We start from the raw sequence: 21,941 nt of genomic DNA, 5'->3' as shown, positions 1-21,941 counted from the left end.
GATCAACCAAATTCTAGGGTTGCTAGAACTCAGCCATGAAAATGAAATAGAAAAGAACTAAAGAGAAATAGAGATCTACCCTATAGTTCAACAAATACTTTCACTCATTCACTCATCACTCATTTTTTCATTCCTCATGCAATGGTCAGGATTGTCTCGGTGAAATCCCAACGGTCCAGATCGCTCCCACCTCCCATCTCTCAACCGCGCCCTCCTCTCCGCCCCCTCTCTCCACTCTCAAGCCCCGCCACCCCCTCCCCGCGCCCAAACCCCCGTCTACCCCTAATCCCTCCTGTCCTCTCCCTCTCACGCGCCGCCACACCGATCCCTCCGCCGCAATCGCATCCGTGCTCGGCCAAATCGGCGCCACCGCCGTCGCTGCTGCCCTCGACTGCCGCCACTCGGCCGTCGTCGCGTCCGTTGTCTCGCCGCCACCGATGACTGATCCCCGCCGCCGGCTCGCCCTCAACCGATCCCCAACACTGTCGTCCAGGATTCGCCTGAGCCCTCGACTGCTGCCACTCCGCCGTCGTCGCGTCCGTCGTCTCGCCGCCACCGATCCCCGCGCCACCGCCGTCGCCGTCGTCGCGTCCGTCATATCGCCGCCACCGATCCCCGCCGCCGGCTCGCCCTCAACCGATCCCCATCTCCGTCGTCGCATCCGTCGTTGTCCAGGATTCACGTTGCCGCCGACGCCTTCCGTCAGCTGGTCGCCGCCGACACCTTCCGCGCAGATCTCCTCCACGCCTCCCTCAGGTCGTTGCCGGTGTGGATCAGGACTCAGGAGGCCAGCCTCGACACACTGCGCTACACAGCCGCCGGCCTTTGCTGCTCCTGTTGCATGGATCTAGCGGTGGGATTTGCAATAGGGACGGCGATGTGCCCTGCTCGTGCTGGTGGCGGAGGTATGAGCATTGGGGAAGCGGCTGACACGGCCACGTACTCCCAAAGACCGGCCGCCGACCCTGCATCGGCGCCTCAATGGCCAGCCCCACAGTCCCCTCCCCCCATCTAACTGGTAAAGGTTCCTCTTCCTCAGTTTTGGCGAGTTATTCACCTCTCCGCCTTTTCGTTCATTTGCCAATCCACGACTGTTTTTCAGCGTAAAATGGTAAAGATCAACCAAATTCTAGGGTTGTTAGAACTCAGCCATAAAAATAAAATAGAAAAGAACTAAAAAGAAAAAAAGATGAATAGTAGATTGATAAAATTGTCCGGGGTTCTCATCTCTGATCATCCGTGACCAGCATATATATATATATATATATATATATGCCGTCGTACACATGAATTAACCGGTCCCACACAAAAATAGGAAAGTTGAACCGAAAGGAAACAAACTAATAAAACAGAAATAATATCTTTATCTTTGCAGCCACCCGCGCTAATCATGCCTTGTCATCTGTGAACTGCCGCCTCAGCCGCACACCAACGCAAGCCAATACGGCTCCTGTGCATGAGGAGTAATGCAGCACGCCAAATTTCTTCTCCACTGCATGTATGTGATCAAATCAATCCAGTATGTACAGAATGCACAGCAGTAACTCCTCGGTCGTAGCAGCACATGCATCACCATGCCGATCCAAACACTGCAGCTCCCCAGCAACTCGTACACCTCCAGGTGCAACACAAATTCCTGCGCATATATCAAGCTAGCTAATTCTTAAGGAAACCACCTAACGATTGCACCAACTATTCTAAATAATCTGGCCCGCTCAAATGAAATCAACCATGAGCCAAATTATGGCGTAAACACATCTCCTCTGCCGACCTCCGTGCGCGGCGCTCTTGTATCGCCGTCAGGCCGCCCGTCGTTGGCTTCATCTTCAGCATCCGTTCTGCTCCGCCGGCCTCACCGACGGGGCCATGCCGTCGTCGTCGCCTCCACTGGCCGACGATCGCGCCCCGATGGACAGACGGATGGCGCAGCTCGGCTCCACCTCTGGCACCGGTCTCCCCCTGCAACCCCCGACTCCTCCGTCTACAGCACCACCGTCGACCGGGGGGGACGAGCTCCCGGCGCTGCTTCTCCGCCGCCGGTCCTCGCCTACCACCTCGCCTGTCTTGCCGGCTGCCGGGACCATCCTCCGCCGGCTCACCGGACGTTCGCCGCTCGGGAGGAGCCTGTGCGGCTTTGGCTCAAGCGCCTCAAGGGCGGCCTACGATATCTCCGATATGCTCGACGAATTCCAGTCCACCGAGCCGGACGCAGGGAAGGTAAACTCCTGACAAACCAAATTAACTTGTCCTGGGTCTGACCAAGTTGGAGTAGGAACATTTTGCCCAATTTTTGTAGTATTACGTTGTGGGATTATGGCACATCACTTTTTTTTTTTGGTAAATCTGGTGTATCGGATAGATGAAACATGGGGCTAAAAGTTTGTGGGATGCCATAAATTTGATCTTGAACCAAACACTATGTACAAAAGAGCTGATGTTGGAGTAACATATAGGCATTGTTTAGTTCGCGAAAAGAAAATTTTTGGATGTCACATCGGATGTTTGACCAGATGTCGGAAGGGGTTTTTGGACACGAATAAAAAAACTAACTTCATAACTCGCCTGGAAACTGCGAGACGAATCTTTTGAGCCTAATTAAGCCATCATTAGCACATGTGGGCACCGTAGCACTTATGGCTAATCATGGACTAATTAGGCTCAAAAGATTCGTCTCGCGATTTCTATGCAAACTGTGCAATTAGTTTTTGTTTTTATCTATATTTGATGCTCTATACATGTGTCTAAAGATTCGATGTGACATTTTTGGGAAAAAAATTTGGGAACTAAACCAGGCCATACTCTCTCCGTCTCATAAAAAAATAAGGCCATGCTCTCTCCGTCTCATAAGAAACCAACCTATTACTAGATGTAATACATCTTAATACAATAAATCTGGATGTGCCTATGTCCAGATTTATTCTACTAGAATGTGTCATATCCAATCATAGATTCGTTTTTTATGGGACGGAGGGAGGGAGTATATTGGTACAGAGGAATTTGTAGTACGGTTTATCTAACTTGGTTGCAACATTAAGTCAACGACCTGTTGTGTATATCTGAGATCCAGTAACCAATTTTCAAAACCATTTTACATAATCTTCTTGCACTGAACTACTTCTTCAATGTCGTCAAAGTGAACAATCCTGTGTTCGTTAACAGTTTGGCCAGGTTTCCATCAATATAAATTGTAGCTTGTGACTTTTCACTAATTCTCACGTATATTAATAAATCAAATGAAATTTATTGCAGAAAAAGGGAGTGTTCCACAAACTTGCAACTGCACCTAGCAGGTTTCCTATGGCTAGTAAGATGAAGAGGATGAGAAAGGAATTGGCAAAGAACACAGAGGAACACAAGAATTTCAGTTTTGTGCCAAACACTGCTTCCTTTGAGCAGCATCGTGCAGATCCGCGGCCTCAATTACCTGAGTTGACTGATGAAAGTGTCATCATCGGGAGGTCCGAGGACAAAAGAAACATCATAGCTGCATTGCTGACAAGAGGCTCTGAAGAAAGTACCATTATTCTTCCTAGGCTGTGTTTAGTTCAGCGTAAAGTTTAGATTTTGGTTAAAATTGGAGATGATGTGACTGAAAAGTTGTGTGTGTATGACAAGTTGATGTGATGGAAAAGGACTGAAGTTTGGATCCAAACTTTGGATCTAAACACAGCCCTATTTATGGGATTGGAGGCATTGGTAAAACAACGTTGGCACACATGGTTTTTGATGACAGCCATTTCACAAAGTACGATTTCCATGCATAGGTCCATGTGTCTCAGACCTTTGATTTGGATAAAATAGTGAACACAATAATTTCACATGTTGCATATCCAGAAAAGGAGAGCTTTATTTCAGATATTCAGTTGATGAGAAAACGCCTTGCCGGTCTACTAGAAGGCCGAAGGATTTTGATTGTTTTAGATAACATATGGGAGAGCGACCAATTTAAGCTGGACAATTTGAAGATTATGTTAAATGTTGGCAAGAAGGGCAGTGAGGTGGATGTCATAGTTACCACACGCACAGAAGAAATTGCCAAAAGAATTTGCACAGTGAAACCATACAAGCTAGAACCATTGAACGATGACATATGTTGGGCTATCATTAAAATATACAGTGCCTTTGAAGGTAGAGGTGATAAACAGCAGGTGGAGGTTATAGGGCAAGAGATTGCAACCAAGTGTGGAGGTATGCCCTTAGCAGCTCGAGCACTTGGGTACACTTTGTATTCCAAAGCAGTTGACAGATGGCTAGCACTGAACAACAGTGAAATATGGAACGAATGTTCCTCTGAAGAAGCATCTTTACCACATCACTTGGTGCTTCCATCCTTGAAGTTAAACTACTACAACATGCAATCTTATTTGAGGATGTGCTTTGCCTATTGTGCCATCTTTCCAAAAGGTGGCAATATCACAAAATACAATTTGATTCACCAATGGATTGCTCTTGGTTTCATCGAGCCATCCATCACATTCTCTGCTGCATAGCTTGCTGAGGACTACATAGAGCATCTCTTGGGAATGTCCTTCCTTCAACATTCTAAATCATATTCGGTAAGTAATCAGATGTGCACTTCTCTATAAAGAAACAAACCTAGTTCTTTTTTTTTTTGAAACAGTAGACGGTAGGAGATCTACCGGATATATTAGAAGAAGAGAGTTGACCCTGTTTATAAGGAAAACCAGGCCCGAAAACCATACAACTGCACAGTTTGCTAAAGGGAAACCGGCAAAAACCTTACACAGAAGACACGAAAAAGCCTGCGACAAAACTACGAACCGCAGTAGTGACCGAGGGGAGAGCAAGACCCTCAAGGCGAAGCCTCCAAGGAGGTGAACAACGACAGAAGCCGCTGCCGACGCCCGCCCAAAGAACTAGGCTGGGTTTTCACCCAAAGGGAGAGAAAGTCCATAAGGCAACACCTCCAAGGAGGAAACGGCGCCCGCAGACGTCGATGTTGCCGATCCTGGAAGACCAGACAAGGCTTTCGCCTAAGACTTCCTCAAAGGTGTAGAGCCTCTAAGAAACCAGAGCCAGAGTGTTAAGTGTTATCGTTGCCTGGCTCATCGGCTGAACCCGATGCAGCAGCTCCGACTCCGCCTTAACACAAAAACTCTAGCATCGTAGAGGGCAAGCACCCTGCTCAAAACTCGGCACTACGACAGATTCACACGGACACAGGACACTTGAAGGACTGGCGAGACCTAAGAGCCCTGACTACAAACAAACTGGACCCCAAACACGGACGAACACTTCTCCTCAACCACCGAAACGCTCCACGGCCGGGTCTGGAGATGGCCAAAAGAAGGGAGGAGCACCAAGGAGTGAAGGAGTCGTGGCCGGCATGAAGAGGAACAGAGAGCTGAAGACAGGGGCAACAAAGACCACGGTGTCTTCCATGAATCCGGCGAGGAACTCTGGCCATCACGGGACAAACCCTACGACTGCTGCAACCACCACCAACTTCACCGCCAGCGCAGAGAGCACATTGGGGCGAGCAGATGAGCAACTAAGAAGAAGTGATGGTGAGGGGAAGGGAGGAAGGGATGTGCGGTGAGTGGAGGGGGGGCCTGAGCAGCTGCCGGCGATGGCCGGAGGAACAGAGAGGAAGAGAAAAAGGAGGAAGACAGCAAGGGAGAAGGAATGGGTGGTTGCAGGGGCGGCCTCCGCAGATGCCGGCGACGGGAGGGTGGTCGGAGACCAGACTCACCAACCACGGAAGGCCGACCACCGGTGCGTACTGGCGCCACGCCGCCACGCAGACGCCGGCAAACCACCGCCCATACTCCGGCGCACGCGCCGCCGCGCGTGACCGCCGCCTCGCGAGTCGACTTGCGTGACGACCCCGCCGCCTCGCACGCCGCTAGACGCTGCAGCGGCCACCGCCAGCCGCGCCACCTCCGCTTCGCGCCGCCCCACGACACCACCGTCGGCGCACCGTCCAGATCCGGCAACGGCGGTGCCGGATCTACCGCCGCCTGGCCGGGATTCCTCGCCGCCGCCACTCTCCGCCGCCGGCAAAAAAACTCCACCTCCCCCACGCCTGAGAGGGGGCACCACTGCGGAGAAAGCCCCGCCGCCGCCTTCCTAGCTCGCCGGCCGGCTTTGCCGGCGGTGAGCTCCGGCGGCGGCGAGGTAGGGGAGGGGACGAGGGTGGTCGGCGCCGGTGGTAGGGTTCGCCCCCATGTCGCCTGCGTGTGGGCGACGCGGGGGTCTTTTTCAAATGATGGATCATTTTGCTTGGCACATCATCAATCATTTTGCCTTGGCACATCTAATATGATAAAACAGCCACATATTATAAGGTTTTTGAAGTAGTATATTACTTTTGAAACAAATCTCCATCTCAAGTCACCAAAACAGTATAATAGGATGATTATAATTGACGATTTGACGTTTCCATACACAACTTGCTTTGTGCAGATTAGTCAAAAGGATGATAGACTCGTAACATTGACCATGCATGATCCTGTGCATGACATGGCAAGATCAGTCATAGATGATGAATTAATTGTTCTAGATGATACGAAAGAAAATAAATGTGGGCAAAGCACTTACCGCTACGTATTCATCACCAACTATGACAAGCCATCAAAGGAATTCTCCATGATTTTACATGGAAAGATAAGGGCTCTCCATTTGGTGGGTTGTAGCAAAACAAAACTCAATGATGGAGCATTTTCATCTGCGAAGTGCTTGCGTGTCTTGGATTTAAATCATTGCTCTATACAGAAGCTTCCTGATTCCATCTATCAACTGAAGCAGTTGCAATATCTTCATGCGCCACAGGTTAGAGATGGAGTGATTCCTGAATCTATTAGCATGTTGTCAAAATTAAATTACCTCAACCTCCGTGAATCTCCTAAAATATCGAAATTACCCGAATCAATTGGCAAGCTTGAGGCTCTGACGTACCTCAATTTATCAGGCTGCTCTCATCTCGTAGAATTTCCAGAATCGTTTGGGGAACTAAGAAATTTGGAGCACCTTGATTTATCAGGCTGTTCTCGACTAGTAGAATTGCCAGAAACAGTTGGAAAACTTGACGCTCTGATGTACCTCAATTTATCAGGGTCTAGAATAGTAGAATTGCCAGAATCATTCAGGGAACTAAAAAATTTGGTGCACCTTGATTTGTCAAATTGTACTCATCTTACAGATGTATCTGAACATTTAGGTAGCCTCAACAGGCTGTATAGACCCCGATTATATTCAAGGTGCTTAGTTGCTTACCCTCGCAGAAGAAAAATTCAAGGTGCTTATCTGAAGTTTTGGGTAGCCTCACCAGACTGCAATATCTGAACTTGTCTTCAGAACTCTCTAGTGTTCAGAAGGAAAATGAAGCTTCACACATTCATATGCAAAATGTGATGGATGCAATATCAAGATTAGTGTATTCAGATTCAGGATATTCAGCACGTGGGATACTATCAGAAGCTTTGGGTAGCCTCACCGAACTCAAGTACTTAAACTTGTCAGGGTGCCTTCTCATGGTAGTATTGCCTGGATCATTTGGAAACCTTGAAAATTTGGTGCATCTAGATTTATCCGGCTGCTCATGTTTGGAATGGACACCAGATAATTTGGTCGGCCTTACAAAACTTCAACATTTGAACTTATCACACTACTGCACAGGGACTCCCAGATCATCTATGCCATCTCAGGGGGCTGCAAGATATTTTGATCGGTCTTACCGAACTGCGGTATTTATATTTAGCTCAGGGCCTAACACCTGTGTTCAGTTACCTAGCTGATAGCCTCAGATACATTGAATGCATTAGCACACTCTCCAATTTAGAGCATTTTAGATTTGTCTGGAAATCTCTATCTTTCTTGTCTTCCTGAAAGTTTTGGAAGCCTCAAGAAGCTACATACCCTGAACCTCTCGAACTGCTGCCATCTAAAGAGCCTACCAGAAAGTTTATGCGAGATCGATTGCCTCAAGCTCCTATATGCGACAGGTTGCCAGGGACTGGAGTCAGTCAAGACAAGAGTCCATCTCAGCTCCACCAGAATTCTTTTTTAGACGATGGAAATGGTTTACTTCTCCGCCCTGTGCTGTTAGGCACACAGCCAAAGCTCTACCAGAATTTAGTTTTGTTGCCAAACTTTGTGGTTCATGTAGGTGATAACGAACTTGGAAGCAATATTTTTTTGCTTCAGGATGCAAATCCTGCGGAGTTGCAGATAAGTTGTCTAGAAAATGTACAATCCACAGGAGAAGTCAAGAGGATAAAGCTGTCACAGAAAACAAGCATCTCAAAACTGGCACTTGAATGGAGAAGGGATGCCAAGAGATTTGCTGATGACATGAATGTATTGGAACAGCTAGTGCCACCAAACACTTTGAGTCAGTTCGAGCTACGAGGTTACAACAATGTTTGCCTTCCAAGATGGTTAACATGCATTTCTTCATATCTCCCTGATCTTGTACGGATTGTGCTGGATGATATCCCGAGCTGCAGTAGCCTACCACCACTTGGTCAGTTACGAACTTGCAGGAATTGACTCTTAGAAGCATGCCTAGCATTAGTAAAATCGATGGGGATATCTGTGGTGGCAGCGAACCCTTCCTTCAACTGATAAAATTTACCCTTGATAGTATGGAAATCCTGGAGGAATGGAGGACATCATATAATGACCATGGTGATAAGGTGTTCATGTTCCCAAGTTACAAGAATTGGAAATATTGGACTGCCCCAAGTTGAAGTTGAAGCTATATGAGCCAAGAGCTTTCCAGTGGAAAATATCGAACAGTGATAATATAGTAACATCATGTGGAGGTGGACAATACACTGGCCCATCATCGTCTTCGTCATCAACTACCTTGGATGTCCAACATTGCAAGGTGCCGCTGGATCAGTGGACATTGCTTTGTCACCTCCCTGCCCTACATGAGCTGAGGATATACGAGTGTGACGACCTTACCTGCAGCTCACCTGAGATTATTGAAAGCCTTTCTTCCATTAAACAGATAACAGTAGAGTGTCAAGACATGGTAGAACTGCCAGCAAGTCTGTGTCAGTTCAAATCTCTTCCGAAATTGATTCTGTGGAAATGCTTGAAGCTGAAGTCATTGCCAGAGAGCACGAAGCATCTCACGTCCCTGAAATCGCTATGGATGGTCGGTTGTTCAAGCATGACATCCCTACCGGAAGGGCTGGGCCACCTCGCCTCTCTCATGGAACTGAACATCAATGACTGCCCACACCTCAAATCCTTGCCGGAGAGTATACAACTGCTCCCCATGCTTGAAGTTGTAAAAGTTTCCTACTGTCCTGAATTAAAGAGGTGGTATGAAATAGAGGAGAACAAGATGAAGCTTGCTCACATAGGAAAGAAAGTAAGTATTAACCCAGCAAACCTACTGTTTCTGCAGTTATTTATGCTTACATTGTTTGCAGTGCTTTATTGCCCCTAGTCTGCACTGCTAATCTTGTTGAGCACCTTACTGTACAAATAATGTTTAATTCTTCTTTTAGAGGAGAAATGACTATTATGATATGGTTGATCATCTTGGTCAAAATATATGAAACTAAGGAATATTTAATGACAACAAACAAATTAAGCATTAGAATTACCTCCATTGTGCAATTAATGCATGAATGAAAGAACACACGAGCATGCTTGAGTGTTTAGGATTTAAAAATAATCACAGAACATTGGTTTAGTTTCACTTTTAAATTTTGGAATAATAATATCCTAACCACTGCTTCTGAAGATGCACAAAGCAATAATCACTTATTACAAGTTTCCATTCTGATTGCTTTATAGTATCATAACGACTAGTAAATTTTAAGGAGTCTGACATAATACATGTGCTGCTAGTGCTGGCTGTACCTCTTTATTTCTAATCTATCCATAAATTTACTATGAGGTATAGTTAATCTCCTGAATTCAAAATAAGAAAAGGTAATTTAATAGTTGCAATTGAATATTTTGTGGATGAATAGTGCGAAATCAAAACTAGTACATTCATTCATTTCTAACAGTGGTACTGATACTAAACGCATTAGAATGGTATTCACAATATTAAGGTCAGCTTATTCTCTCTCTATCTCTCTCTCTAAAAAAAGACGTGAATATTAGGGAAATACCTAATATCAAATAATTAGAAGGGGTGAGGTTTTGAACCTAGGTTATCACTAGTACAGATCCTTCTATCTGTGACGGGCTCTAATATGCTTAGAAATAGCGGGCCGTTACAAGGAAGTCATCTCAATCGGGCCGAAAAGTGTCCGATTGAGATATGGTCGCACAGACATGTTAGATGGGCATAAAACTTAAGCCCGTCATGGATGACACCTATCAGTGACGGGCCGTAGTTTAGTCCCGATTGAGATAACATTCCATATCTCAAACGGGCCTAAAGTTGCAGCTCGTCACTGATTGAGATAGCATTCCATATCTCAAACGGGCCTCAAATTGTGGCACATCACAGATGACCAACATCCGTGACAGGCCATAACTTGAGGCCCGTTTGAGATAACAACTAGGCCCGTCACAGATGACTCATCAGTGACGGGCTATATACTTAATCTCTATCGGGCATTAACTAAAGCCCGTCACCGATGACTATTTTTCAATTTTTCATATGAAATGTTTATATTTGTAAGTTGACTATAGCAAAATAATTAAGTGCAGTATAATAATTCATTTTATGAGTCAAAATAATTTTACGGGTAGTAAAAGATTTCAAATGGAAAAAATATCAACAACAAAGTTGTATAACTTATTCACTTTGTTGTTGATGACTTTTTCAGTTGAAGTCGTTCACTGATCTAAAATTCTATTTGAACTTTTCAAACTTTGAATTTCAAATTTCAAATTGTTTAAATAGAGTCAGATGGAAAAATGACCAAAATAAAAATTAAACACCTCGATGAGTTCTACAACTTTGGTTTTGGTGACTTTTTCCATTTGAAATCATTTAATAACCCCAATTTGACATCCTGGCCTAGGGCTTATTAGGATTAATAGAATATACTTATACCAACAAGTTACAACTACTTTTCTGGAAGCCAATCGACTGACTGGGAAAATCGACTGACTGGGAAGTTTGAACTTCCCGCGTGGGTGCACACGAGTGCAGGGCTAGCCAAAAAATAAAATTTATTTATTTTTGGATTGTACTCATCGCCCGTAACAGATGACTCATCTGTGACGGGCTATAGTTCCCGCGTGGGTGCACACGAGTGAGGGCAGGGCTAGCCAAAAAATAAAATTTATTTATTTTTGGATGTACTCATCTGTCATCTGTGACGGGCTATAGTTCCCACGTGGGTGCACACGAGTGAGGGCAGGGCTAGCCAAAAAATAAAATTTATTTATTTTTGGATGTACTCATCTGTGACGGGCATTGATGCCCGTCACAGATGACTCATTTGTGATGGACTATATTTGATGCCCGTCATAGATAAGGGTCATCTGTGACGGGCGCTAGTTGTGGCCCGATTGAGATAGGTCATCCGTGACGGGCTATAGTTTGACTGGTCGTCTGGGTCAAAGCTATCGGTGACGGGCTTTAATTAGGGCCCGATTGAGATAGATTTATCAGTGACGGCCGTTTGCCCGATTGAGATAACTCTTCACATCTGTGACTTCTAGCCTGTGACGGACGCCGTGCCCGATTGAGATGGGGTTTACCGCCCGATTGAGATGATGGTATCCCTTCTAGTGTATCTAACCCACCACCTTGTGAAGCTAGACGGAAGACCCTGAGCGTTTCCTCTCTCTCTCTCCGCACTCTTATATTTATTCTGTGTTGTTATTTTAATGTTATGCTAGAAAGTTTATGTCCGCTCGTTGTTCTAGTGCAGAACTCTGCTACAATATTTGTACATTGCTATAATCTATAAACTGCAGTTTCAGCTAACGAAAATGTTTATTTCTTGAATCTGCAGTATATTCTTTAGTTTTACAAACTGAACAGTATCAGCATCAAATTGGACCGATACGCAATACTGTGCCTGTGAGAAACTGAGATTTATTGGGGTTGGAGGAAGGTCATCAGAAAGTAGAGACTGTTCTGTAGTTCTGTTTGCTTGATTTGAGTAAGTAGCCAGTAGCCTTTCTTTTTTTTTTGTATGTGCATGTGTGTAGAATTGAGACATATATGCACTCAAGTTCCTGGGCATTCTTATCAGTAGGAGGATATTATTATCTGTACTTAAAGAAATGTGCAGGAATGAACTTTGATGATTTAGCATCTTGATTTGCGTGAATTAGAAGGCATCGTACTAAAAGAAGCAATTTGTTACGCAAGTACTTTTAGAATTCCAAACTGAAACACATAAATTCTTCACTAAAATGACCTAAGGACTTCTTCGTGCATCTTGCACCTATTTACTCAAATAAAAATCTTGAATTTTACAGTCTATTTGATGCTTAAAAGCCCTCTACATGTTTTTTCTTGTAGAAAATGAGCATCCTATTTAGCAAGAGTTAATATTAGTCTGTTCTTTGCAAAAGCAGGAATTAGACATTTTGTGCGTTCGCGAAAAGAATTATTCATTTGCGTGCCATCTCCTTGCAAAATCAGGAATTAGACATTTACTCTCCGTGGGGAGATCGATTTGTTCCCTTCGTTGCAAGATTATGATGCATTGATGCAGTAATGTAATGCTCCAAAACAGTGCAAATAAATTGGGGTGGGGGGGGGGGGGGGGGGGCAAGGGCGAGTTGGAAAGATTCTGCTCCAATGACGAAAATGAGATTTCTTAGTACTCTTTTCCGTTCAGATAAATTTCTATAAAGTTTGGTTTATTGATTTAGTATTATCCATTTGTTGAAAAAGCAAATAAAAAATATTGAATGTGAGTGGAACCTATAATATACGGCGCATGGCGACAAGCAGTGATTAATGACATTTTAATTCTTGAAGTCTGAGTTTGGTTTTTATTTGTCACCATTTGTTCATGCTCAAATGGGTTGCACCAGGATTTTGAATACTATTGGATTTTTAATCTTTCTCCTTGGCTATGTAAAGTATGCTCACGCAAGACGTATGTTTATATATGTTTCCAGATATGTTGAATTTGCTCATAGCTGATCTCCTTTGTTTTATGGCCAGATGTCTTGAGAAATTACTGTAACTTTTACTAATATATGAAGATTATAAAGATGTGAGAAATTCCTTTTTCGCCAAAATAAGGTGTTCCTCTGCAAGGCACGTGTACTGGATGATTGTTTTGGAAGATGCATGTACTCGAATATTTGGATTCACATATTTCGTTATTATTAAACATTTCTTCAATATAGTTTTTTTTCTTGAAAGAAATACAGTATGAACTTAGGTGGCCATGCACGTACACGCGCGCGCACATACGCTATCTGCACCAGGAAGAGATAGTACCAAGGTGGCGAACGCAACCCTAAAATATAGATAGCAAGGTGGATATACTCGATAAAAACAGGTAATTGCAACACATACCATATAAGATTCTAGGATTCATATGGAATACTCCGAAATTCATCTATTTCGATGGGGCCCGAGACATTGACTTTCCATTTCTCCCATAGTAAACTATGATGTTTGTGGTAAAATTGGTTAGAATTTGTCTATTTCAGCAGGTCCCAAAATTCTTATGCAATTGAATCCATCCCAGAACCCTATCATATTTATATTGCAATTGCCTAAAAATAATGTACAATCAATATATTTCAATTGCAACACATATCAAGCGTGACACCAACAACCAGCCGCTAGCGCTGGGGTCTGTTGCGGTGCTTTCTGCAGCAGCTGCTGCAATCTGTTTGGCTAGACCTTTGGCTTCGCCACGAAAACGGAATTGAATATTATTGGATATACTGAGCGAATATGAACTGAAACAAATTCGGTGACGAATATAAATCGAAACATAAAAACCCCTCAAACTAAACATCACACATCTCTACTAGTTAAAAAATAAGAGGTGTTTCCGTCGTCCGTGCAAAAAAAAATCTGGCGAAAAAAAAACTGGGCAAAAAAATTGGGTGAAAAAATCGGGCTAAAAAAAGAATCCAATTCCGTGTAAAAAGGGGATGAAAAATAAATAAAAAAATGCATCTGCCCGATTAAAAAAAAGGAATCGGGTGAAAAAAAAAACTGGGCGAAAAAAAATCTGGTGAAAAAAACGAATCTGATTCCGTGGATGTGGCAAAAAAAAGTTAGAAAAAAAACTAAAAAACGAAACTATCCGATTCAAAAAAAAGGAATTATATATGACGTGGTAAAAAAATTCAAATTCTATTATATGTGACACGGTACTATATATCTCTATCTCTATCTCTGCTACTTAGAAATTTAAAAACGTTCAGGCATCCGTAATAATAAAAAAAGGGCAAAAAAAGCATTAAAAAAAGAAAGTATGATTCAATTTACTTCCGTCGTCCATGAAAATCTTATCTTATTTTAATCTCAATCTTTCCAAGGGGACCGAGCAGCGCCCTCCATTCCCGCCCATGCGATGAAACGCCGGCCAAAGAAAAAAAAACCAAAATTGAGCAAAGGATAAACTAGATTGAAGTTCCCAAAATTAAAAGAGGATAAATGATATTGAAACTCCCCTAACTCGAAAAGAGGGAGTAAAATAGATTGAAATTTCCCGACAAAATTCCCCAAATTCGAAGAACCCTAATTTTGGGTAAGAACCCTAAGAGTCAAAATCCAAATCAATTAAGCTAAGGGTTCGGGTTACTTACCGGACTTGAAGCCCCTAAGCTCACCGGAGCTTTCCGGGAAGCGGCACCGCCACACCTTCACCTCCTTGCAGTCGCGTCGGGTTCCCCGTGCGCGTGCTATCCTGGATCACCCCTCCACTGTCCCTTGCCGTAGACTGGAAGTGTCGGCTTGGCGTCGCCCCTCCCGCCGATGAGGTCCAGGCTACTCGGCGCTCGTCGCCGTTTGCGCGCCCGCCTAGCCGGACCACCAACACCGTGGCACGACTTTGCGCCCCCTCGGGTGTGCCCCCCCCAGCCGGCAAAGCAGGAGCTGCTCGGCGGTCGTCACCGCACGCGCGCACCAGCTCGCCGGACCGTCGTCGCCGTCTTCGCCATCGTTCCGCTCGCTCGTCGCCGGAGAGAAATGGGATCGGGAGAGAGGGATTTGGGAGCTAGGGTTTTGCCCCTCTCTCCCGGTCGGCACTTTATCCGGCGCGGTGACGATCAGAGCCATCCATTAGATCGAACGGCTCAGATTCGCCCAGCGTTGGGCCGCCACCGCCGGTGATTACGTTGCGCCCAATGGGCCGCGGAAGCGCATCGGACCGTCCTCACATATGTGGGCCGCGCTCAGCTGCTCGGCTTGCGGGCCGTTGAATTGGATCGGCTCGCCGAAGATGGGCCAGCCCAAGTTTGGGCCGGCTTGGGAAGACCTAGGCCAAAAGCAAATTTGATCAAACAATGTGGCTCGGATTTTTTAAATTAAAGTCCTCGGATAAACTCCTAAGTAGGCTCAAAAAATAAATCTAAAACTAAATCCTAAATCCTATGTGTTAGGGTTATGGATACCACATACCTAATAGTAGTTGACTAAATCTTGGCAGGACCCACCACATACCATGTCTTATACGGAAACAACCTTCGGATATAGGAGGAGTGAAGCATAAGGAAGAAACAATTGAGTTCTACATGGAAACGACAATGACTATTCGGATTGTATCCATATTGGTTTCCCTAGTTCTACTTGGACAAGGGGGCACCTATGGGTATAAATACAAGGCCCCCTATAAGGAGGGAGGACACGGAACAATAGATCAAGACACAAGATCAACATACAAGCCAACATATGCCAAGACAAGCCGCCGGATAGGCGGATATTGACATCGGAGATAAGCCTAGTTTGTCCCCATACGGTTCCTACGACTACCGTCAGGAGGGATCTAGCGCTGTCTCTGATCTCGCCGGACACGGATTCGAGGAGGAAGACTACTCTGTCGTCGACTACGGGATGGTTTTATGGCCATCAAGTCAACAACAAATAGATAGGCTACCCCAAATATTGTACTGGTATGATTATGATGAATAAGAGCAACGATCGGCTTCGGCCAACAGGAGTAGGGTTATTACCTGACAATTCAGGGGCCCGAACCTATATAATAATCCTCGTCCCCATCTCTTTTATTACAATCTTGCGTATATCCTAGTACCAACGATCCCCATACTATGCAAATACCAGAATCGCGACATCGAACGTCGATACTATGCTAATTCATCAAATTAAACTTGGTTCTACCTATTTATTAATATATCAAATTAGACTTGATTTTTACTTATTTGAGGTTTTCAATGTGTCGCACTATCAAATGGTGTTTTTCCCGTTGCAACGCACAACCACTATTGCTAGTCAACGAAGAAATATAACTCATTATTTTTTCTAATAGGACATATCAACATTTCCAAATTTTAGCGATTAATAATACCATAACGAGAAACAACCACAAACTTGCACACACTGACATAGTCACACATGAATACACGATCATTCGCACAAACTTGCACCCACTGACATAGTCAAGTCACCCAAATTATTCCCTCCGTCTAAAAAAAAAAAAGACAAACCCTAGGTTTTCATGTCCAACGTTTAACTGTCCGTCTTATATGAAATTTTTTTATAATTAGTATTTTCATTGTTGTTAGATGAAGTCACCCAAATTATTCCCTCCGTCTCAAAAAAAAAAAACAAACCCTAAGTTTTCGTGTCCAACGTTTAACTGTCCGTCTTATATGAAATTTTTTTATAATTAGTATTTTCATTGTTGTTAGATGATAAAACATGATTAATACTTTATGCGTGACTTGTCTTTTTAATTTTTTTCATAATTTTTTCAGATAAGACGAACAGTCAAACATTGGACACGGAAATAAAGGGTTTATCTTTTTTGGGACGGAGGGAGTATGTCTTTAGCACAAACTTACACACACTGACTGACAGACCTTGTCCCAGAGTCCCAAACAAGTTTAACCGACTTTCATCGAGACGGAACAAGTATTTGAACTAGTGTTTGTGACCGAGAGAAATCGAGGTCATAAAACGCGCGCGTTATTAGCGTTTCTCCTTCGACCGAGTCGCCGCTCCCGATCCCAATTCCCCCGTCGCCCTCCACGAAACCCTACCCCTAAACCGATCACCCCTTCCCCGGCGGACGCAACCGGCGGCCGGCGAGAGCGAAGATGCCGGCCACCGCGGGGCGCGTGCGCATGCCCGCCAACAACCGCGTCCACAGCAGCGCGGCGTTGCAGACGCACTGCATCTGGCAGAGCGCCATCGGCTACGACCCCTACGCCCCGGCGGAGAGAAGCAAGCACCAGGCTCCCTCATCCTCCTCCGTCTCCGCCGCCGCCGCCGCCGCATCAGCCCCCTCCGAAAACACCTACACTAGCTACCAGAGCCTCCTCACGATCATCCGCGCCACCGGCTCCACCTCCGACGAGACCCGCGGCGGCTGCCGGAAGTGCGGCCGCGTCGGCCACCTCACCTTCCAGTGCCGCAACTTCCTCTGCGTCAAGGACCTCGATATGGACGACGACGTCGAGGCCGGTATTCGTCAGGCCGCCTCATCGCAGGCCAAGCTCGACGAGTTCAGGAAGAAGACCTCTGGTGGTAGCAGCGATGCTGAGGAGGGCTCCGCTGAGGATGATGAAGAAGACAGCTATGATTCCTCCGATTCTGACATTGATCCTGAGCTTGAGAGAATAATCGCTAAGCGGGAGCTCCACAAGGATGGCAGTAAGCAATCGAGGGAGGAAGAGAAGAAAGAGAAGAAGACAAGCCGCCAAAGGAGGAGCAGCAGGGGAAGGTCGAAGCACAGGAGAAGCAGCAGCAAAGAAGACAAGAAGAAGAGTAGACGCAAGAGGCGTGAAAGATCATGTGAGGAGGATAGCGAGACTGATTCAGACAAGAAGATCAAGAGGAGGCATCATAGGAAGAGCAGCAAGGAGGAGAGGGAGAGGGGTAGGAGCCGCCACCGCCGCAGGAGCTACGACGACGACTCATCGGATGACGATCACCACACGCTGCGGCGGCGCCGCCGCCGCCGCAGAAAGGATGCATTCGATCGGCAGTGATTCTGGAAGTGGTGGTCGTGACCCTGCTGAATCTCATATGGGTGGCAAAGCGGCGCAAGGAGGAGCAGGAGATCTTTCTGGACAATATTTTCCCTTTATCGACGAGTTCTGACTTTGCCCTCTATTCACAGATTCCTGTTGTATTTTTCAAGATTGAAAAGTGCAGTATTTGGGGACTATATACTACATTCTTCCTTTAATATAAGGGATTTTGACATTTTACTTGTACTGTTTGACCACTCATCTTATTCAAAAATTTTTAGAATTATTATTTATTTTATTTGTGACTTACTTTATTATTCAAAGTACTTTAAGCACAACTTTTCGTTTTTTATATTTACACAATTTTTTTAAATAAGACGAGTGGTCAAACAGTACAAGTAAAATATTAAAATCGCTTATATTAGAGGATGGAGGGAATATCTAGTTTCCACGAGAAGATATTTTTCCTTTGAGGACATCCTTTAGTTTTATGCATATGGTCTAAAATGTTATCAATAAATTCTAAAAAAAATATTGAGATATATCAATATGTGATGTCATTCCACGAGCATGCAAATCTAATTAGAGGAGTTACGTGTTTTATTTAGAGTCAAATTTGTTTTGTTTACACTATGTAACTCTTAATCACGCAAACATCTGTACATTCTATTATGCGGCGCAAACACGGAACAAACGCATGCTAATCAATGCACACAGTAGAGTGAAATCATACTAATTCTTTTATCCTGGTTCCATTGAATCACACATACTACTCTGCGTAAAGAAACTACGATCACATCGCCTAAAGAAAAAAGAAAAAAAATCGGCAGAAACACGATGGCAACTAGATGAGGCGACCACAACACGAGGTACAACCATCCCGCATAGCAGCCCTCAAGCACAATGGGAGCCTACTGACTGCTCCATCTCCATCACGTGTGGGCATTCCCCTACTTGCCGGAGGCGAAGACGATCACAATGGACGGGGTGGTCCTAGCTAGATCGGAGGAAGTGAGGAACTGAATGTACTCCTATCAGGGTTTTAAATCTCCCGCTATAACTGTCGATATCTCCTGCTATAGCTGTTTGAGAAGGGTTCTAACTATTTGCTATCATGTACAATTTAGCCGCTATAGCTTCATTTAGCCCATTATAGCTGCAGCTATAGCTGTTTGGGAAGTTTACCGCTAAATGCCTTAGCCCACTATTTAAAACATTGACTCCTATACAGAGAAAAGGTAATTCAGATCAACGAGAGTTTGGGCTGCTTGGCAACTTCCTCTTGCGTGTAGCTGGAACCGTATATAAGCACCTCAGCCCCATCAGTGTTCGGAGCGGCGTCGGCGGGAGGGCACAGGCAATGTTCGTCAAGGCATTTGGACACGTCGAAACCCATGAGATCAGGCCGGTCGAGATAGCCGCTACCCGGGAGACGTCTCCACGACAGGAGACTCTCGTTGCGTATGTCGAGACCGATCAAGTACTGCCGCTCCTCCTCAACGAGGACGCCGTCTTCCTCGTCGTCGTCGTCGCTCTCGTCCCCGACATCAGAGTCCCACCCCTCGGACTCGGAGGCGGAGCTGTCTTCACGACCCGCGGACGCGAGGTCATCAGCCGACGAGACCATGTAAATGACACCGTCTTGCTTCGTGCTCAGGATGGGATGGATCGGCATGACCTCCGGCAACCCGGCGTTCTTGAAGCCGTCGAGTCTCCACAGCGTCGCCATGCTCAGCTCGTGGAGCTTCTTCCACTTCCACTCGCCGGTGGCCGGGACCAGAGCCCACACCGCCAGCGTTGTGCTGGCCGTGAATTCCTGGCGGTGGAGACCGTCGCCGATGGACACGAACTCGATCGTGTCGCCGACGCGGCTCATCGTCCGGTACCTCTGCGGCTGCCTCCTCGTGGTCCAGTTGGCGTCCAGCCGGCACTCCGGCGGCAGCGCGAGGTACCGGAACTCGACGTCGTAGCCGCCGGAGAGCACGTCATCGCAGCTGCAGCAGAGGACGCCCTGTGCGAGGTCGGCCCAGAAAGCGTGTCCAACTGTCCATCGAACGAGAACACCGTGTCGGCGGCGAAGTCGTCCGGCTTGTCGGAGGGTAAGCGCGGCCGCTTGGCCCGCCATGGCTCGATGCCCCTCCGTGTCAACAGCGGCAGCGGCTTAGAGGAGTCCGGCGGCGGCCACATGCAGAGGACGTCCTTGCGGCTTCGACCCCCCTGTTCGTCAAACACCGAGGCGCTCGCCATGAGGGCCAAGGTGTAGCCACCACCATCGCCGTCGCCGCCACGGCGGCGCACGGGGAGAGGCCGCTGCGTGAAGGTGGGTCGGCAGTTAGAAGGTAAGTGGGGAATCATGGAGAGCGACGTCTCGGCGGCTTCGTAGACGACGTAGAAGCAGATATCGGGGCAATGCGGCACCGACGAGCTGAGGACGATGAGCTTCTTGTCCGCGGTCTCGACGATCGCGTTCGGGGAGAAACCTTTCGACTCGCCACCGCCGCTATCGTCGATGATCTCGCCGTTACCGCCTTCTGACTCGCCGCTTTTTAGATGCGGCGGCCGGGAGGAGCACGACCTGCACCTGCGGAGCTCGTCGGCGTTCAGGCGGACGTGTAGGGAGGACACACCCGGAGGCTCGGCGAGGCGCGCGTGGAGCGTCATGCCCCTCGCCATCGAGGCAGCGGCTCTCTTCTCGACCGGCCATGGGTGGGTGTAGAGGAGCTGCCTCTCCGTGCATTTGACGCCCACTCCGACGACCCTCTCTCGATGGCGCCCGGCGGCCGCCGCCCACGGTGCTGTCGAGCAAGACCCAGGAAGGCAAAGGACGCTGAACCGTCGGCGCCATGGCCGCCGTAGTAATCCTTCTCAAGCCGTTGGTGGACGGCGCGATTTACAGACGGCGGGGGACTGGGGAAGGAGACAAGGGCCCTGTTTGAGGGAGTTTGTGTCCCAGCTGCAGCTTAAAAAGCTGCTTCTATTAGAAACTGTCCCAAACAGTTCACAGCTTCTGAGAATCTGTAGTTACAAATTCTGAAAAATGAACTAAGAAGCCAGAAGCTGGAAAAGTTGGGTTTCAGAGTTTTTCCAGATTCTCAGAAGCTGGCTACCAAACAGCTGCTTCTTAGAATCTAAAACTCCCCCAAACAGACCTAAGATGGAAGACGACGAGTCCGCATCGGGGAAGAAGATGCGGGGTTCGATTTGATTTCCTTTTCGATTCACCACATGATCCAAAAATTCCAGATAAGGAAGAATTAGCGATCGGTTTGTTGAATACGATGTGACGCACTGGGTACCATTGCATTGGGATGGAGTAGTCATCTAGACCACACTGCTTCATTTCATTTGTTCGATTTTTCGCTTGCAAAATCCAGACCAGTCCAATCTGCAGTCAAAGCTAATCCAAAGTTCCAAATGGTGAAACAGACATGATTTATAAGATCCTTTCAACCCTATATATCTATAAAGTTTATCCCAGCTAAATATAGTTAATGCTAATTTTCTCTATCAAATTGAGTATGAGCGAGTAGCCAGCGTCGCGGCCAAACTGGCGTGGGAGGTCGGCAGCCCTGGGGTCACGGCAATGCACGCGGTCACCAGGGTTCAAAATTCCAGAATTTCATTTCTGAAATTTTAGAAATTTCGGAACCCTCTCCCCCACACCCCCCCTGCCGCGCCCGAATATTGTCAGGGTTACGGGTAAGATATACCCTCTACCCTTCGATATACGTTGTGTATCGATATGGTATGCCTGCGCGTATACGAACGTTTTCTGTATACATTAAGGAAATTCATCACGGAGTCCACAGATGGAAGGAGTCCTACTCGGACAGAACTGGGTCGTCACTGTATCGTGCAGGGTCCGATGTCTTTGAGTCCTACTTGGAGACCAACTGACCTGTGGTATAAAA

General features: G+C 46.4%; 3 protein-coding genes across 3 annotated transcripts; 2 read left to right on the top strand and 1 right to left on the bottom strand.

Moving 5' to 3' along the window:
* The first annotated feature begins 274 nt into the window (after positions 1 to 274).
* Positions 275 to 9,464, top strand: LOC9267951 (disease resistance protein RPV1-like). The gene is made up of 3 exons (XM_066310883.1): positions 275 to 2,217; positions 3,250 to 7,281; positions 7,314 to 9,464. Exons 2-3 carry the CDS (start codon positions 6,376 to 6,378, stop codon positions 7,755 to 7,757), a joined length of 1,350 nt encoding a protein of 449 aa, XP_066166980.1. The 5' UTR covers positions 275 to 2,217; positions 3,250 to 6,375; the 3' UTR covers positions 7,758 to 9,464.
* Positions 9,465 to 17,070: 7,606 nt separating this feature from the next.
* LOC107275498 (CAX-interacting protein 4) lies at positions 17,071 to 18,221 on the top strand. The gene has a single exon (XM_015783090.3). The coding sequence runs from the start codon at positions 17,155 to 17,157 to the stop codon at positions 18,046 to 18,048; it is 894 nt and encodes a 297-aa protein (XP_015638576.1). The 5' UTR covers positions 17,071 to 17,154; the 3' UTR covers positions 18,049 to 18,221.
* A 905-nt stretch (positions 18,222 to 19,126) lies between these two features.
* LOC4338333 (uncharacterized) lies at positions 19,127 to 20,244 on the bottom strand. The gene has a single exon (XM_015783621.3). The coding sequence runs from the start codon at positions 20,153 to 20,155 to the stop codon at positions 19,274 to 19,276; it is 882 nt and encodes a 293-aa protein (XP_015639107.1). The 5' UTR covers positions 20,156 to 20,244; the 3' UTR covers positions 19,127 to 19,273.
* Between the last annotated feature and the right edge of the window lie 1,697 nt (positions 20,245 to 21,941).

The sequence above is a fragment of the Oryza sativa genome, chromosome 5, assembly GCF_034140825.1.
Source record: "Oryza sativa Japonica Group chromosome 5, ASM3414082v1".
NCBI lineage: Eukaryota > Viridiplantae > Streptophyta > Magnoliopsida > Poales > Poaceae > Oryza > Oryza sativa.
This window is presented reverse-complemented; position numbering and strand designations above follow the sequence as displayed.

What these genes read in the sequence shown, in the direction of transcription:
- LOC9267951 (XM_066310883.1), top strand. Translation starts at nt 6,376, where the DNA reads ATGATTATAATTGACGATTTGACGTTTCCATACACAACTTGCTTTGTG. An exon ending in CTTATCTGAAGTTTTGGGTA is followed by an intron (nt 7,282 to 7,313) that starts GCCTCACCAGAC and finishes CTGAACTTGTCT; the next exon opens with TCAGAACTCTCTAGTGTTCA.
- LOC4338333 (XM_015783621.3), bottom strand. Translation starts at nt 20,155, where the DNA reads ATGGCGGGCCAAGCGGCCGCGCTTACCCTCCGACAAGCCGGACGACTT.
- LOC107275498 (XM_015783090.3), top strand. Translation starts at nt 17,155, where the DNA reads ATGCCGGCCACCGCGGGGCGCGTGCGCATGCCCGCCAACAACCGCGTC.